Source organism: Sinocyclocheilus grahami, unplaced genomic scaffold, assembly GCF_001515645.1.
Source record: "Sinocyclocheilus grahami isolate Dianchi unplaced genomic scaffold, SAMN03320097.WGS_v1.1 scaffold15282.1, whole genome shotgun sequence".
Lineage (NCBI taxonomy): Eukaryota > Metazoa > Chordata > Actinopteri > Cypriniformes > Cyprinidae > Sinocyclocheilus > Sinocyclocheilus grahami.
The window spans coordinates 21-2,904 of record NW_015515687.1 but is presented as its reverse complement, the minus strand read 5'-3'; the positions used below and the strand labels follow the sequence as shown (position 1 = coordinate 2,904).

At 36.4% G+C, this 2,884-nt stretch overlaps 1 protein-coding gene across 1 annotated transcript in view; it reads right to left on the bottom strand.

Moving 5' to 3' along the window:
- LOC107579200 (lysophosphatidylcholine acyltransferase 2-like) overlaps window positions 1–2,334 on the bottom strand; it is a gene marked incomplete at its 5' end in the record, with an annotated part of 3,192 nt that extends 858 nt beyond the window's left edge. Inside the window, 4 exons of the mRNA XM_016265057.1 lie at window positions 288–348; window positions 822–934; window positions 1,240–1,457; window positions 2,192–2,334. Coding sequence (XP_016120543.1) covers window positions 288–348; window positions 822–934; window positions 1,240–1,457; window positions 2,192–2,334 — 535 coding nt within the window. The remainder of the gene's footprint in view (window positions 1–287; window positions 349–821; window positions 935–1,239; window positions 1,458–2,191) is intronic.
- Window positions 2,335–2,884: the final 550 nt, after the last annotated feature.

The following is a 2,884-nucleotide window of genomic DNA, read 5'->3' as shown; positions in this document are numbered from 1 at the left end:
GGCTTCAGCAGACCTCATTCTACTTTTTATAGTACGCCAAAACAAACTAAGCTTTGGAAACCTATAATACCATGATAGTTTCTTTTTCCCTTCTCTTGTATACATTTGCATTAGGAAAATGAGTTATCTGATAACAGACAACAAGATTTCCATACGGTGCAGTTCATACACAATCTTCATTATGTACTGACTTTGTACTATAGCATCTATGTTATATCTATTATAGTGTCTATGTTATAATTAATATGCATAATTAATAGAATTTCAAATAAACACAATCTGCTAACCTTGTTTAAAGGTAATGAGACATGATCTGTTCGTACATGTTCCTTCAGGGAAAATGAGCACCTAAAAAAGAAAATAACATCAGTGATATTTTCAGTGGTACCATAGCTACTGTATCATGGTGGTTTATGATGGATAAAAATCACAGATCACAGTTTGATTGCTAAAAAACATTTACTTCTTAAATAATACAGTTGGAGAAACTAATTAAAAATCCAAAATGTTGACACCAAACATTGTTTGGGAACCGGACATTCTTTATTGTAGCTGGGGAAGTACAGGTCTAAGAGTAATTTCCTGCTTTCAAAATGTGGAATACACTTTGTTTGTTACTTTGGTTTTACATTGTCAGATTCACAAGGTATTTTTTAAACCTTTTTTTAACATGGTTTTATTTTTGACCATTTTAAAGTCACATATGTAAAAAATAAAAATAAAATAATTTTAATGAGGCAGTGTAATCTTTCATGTATGATGTAATCGAGTAAATTAGTGGTGTTACAGGCCTTTAGGATGCTAGAAGTAGAGACACTCACCTGTGGCCAGTGTCCTCCTGACTTTGCTCTCCGCTCAATCTCAAGGATAGTGTTTCTACGAGAGTCTGGATCTTTGCGTGAAACAAGCACAGGCTGCACACAGCGCAAAAACCCTGGGGAACATAATATCATCTTACCCACTGAAGAAGAAGGGAATGCTAAGTAATGATAATAGTCATAATAACACATGCAAAATTAACATCAATAATGTCTATTTAACAACATTTTGTATTCTTTCTGCCCTGGTTTAGTTTTGGTTTGTTTCTTTGTGTTGTCTGTGGTACTCACAATTTCACAGTAACAGAAATTAAACTGATAAACAAAGCATACATATTCAAAGCTACTGGAACACATTATGAAATCATTTGCCATTAGATTTTGTTTTTGTGTAGACCAATATTGATGCAAATATCCATACTGCCAAAGACTGGTGCTTCCAGGGACTCCGAACGGGATACAGTAGAGGGTAGACCAGTTTCAATACAGACAATGGCATCAAAGAAAGAAGAGTGGGGGGCCACAGCTAGAATGGGGGCCTCTACACTGCTGGCCTGCTTCCCCTTCACCACCACCCTGAAGCCCATGCCGAAGAAATACAGCCGGCCTAGAAAGGTCATCACTCTTTTGTGCATGAACCTGCCCACAAACACACATACACAAGCACACAAACATGACATCAATGAGTCCAACATACTGACACATACACACAGCACAACAACCTTGCTTTAACGGCTTTGACACCGTGTGCTCATCGGGTGTCAGATCAGCACGTTGTTGCATCAGTTTAGAGAATAACCACATCCCTCCAACAGCCGCGCTACCTCCTACGCTAAGACTTAATTAATCTGATCAGTGTGGTCAATCCAAGAAGAAACGAGAAACAGCAAAATGAGCTGTTTTGCAAGAAACCATGTGGCTTGTTTGACAGAGAAGCATGAATTAAACAGAATGGGGGTGTTCTGTAATGCAGCAATTATGTGTAACTGCTGATATGCAAACCACAAATTTCACATCATCATCTCTCACATCTATTATTAATACAGAGGAAACAAACACACATAAAAATACATAGACCCACCTTCCTCCCACCCACAATTCCTGACAAATCACTATTAGCTTATGTTTATCTTTTTAGCATGTAGCAAAAGAAACAAATCAGGAACTAAGACAAAATCAGAAAATGGTAAGAGTGGTCATCTGTAAGTTTAAGGTGTAAGGTTTGATGTGCTAACGGTCAGGTTTAGTTAGTAGGCCAGGACAATATGCAGCTCAAAAAAGGCGCACATAAAAAGGTATATTTTAGTCTTGTGCTGAAATGTAGGAGGTGGCATGTATGTGTTTAACATGAGTGAACAGGGACCGGTATTTACCTTCTCCAGCCAGTCATGGGCTCCACTGCTCCTTTCAGAGACTGTCCGAATGTTATCATGACAGAAACTGGCCACATGATCATGAGAACGAGAAGCAAGAAAATGCCACGGAACGGCACAAGGACGATTCCCCGAAGAAAACACTAGATACACAGATAAGATAAAAATTGACACACTACATTAATATAACGTAGTTAATATATTTTTTAATACATTTCATAAACGTATCTACCATTCAAATAACCCAGCACAACTTCCATTCTTGGCTACAGGATGACTTAAAAGTATTATGTGGACATGGAATGCAGTCAAGACCTGTCTGGAAAACATTAGTCAACCAATCAGATTCAAGCATTCAACAACCCTGTAGTATATATATACTCATCTAAATAAAATAAATTAAAAATAATAATAAGTAAAGATAATATATATTTTTATACTTTTATTGAAGAACATACACTTTTTAAAATGTCTGGAATCAGAAAACAAAAATAGTTTGAAAAAGCATCTTTGACATAATTATAGTAAAAAAAAAAAAAAACTAAAATAGCTAAGCATAGAAGAGGGGGTTGGGTTACCTCAAATACTGTGTTGGGAAAGGTTGAGAAACACCGACCTAGCATGTAAACTAGCTCATTTTAAACAGTGTCAGAGATCTTGATTGTGTTCAACAATTAAAAGCATACCATAATG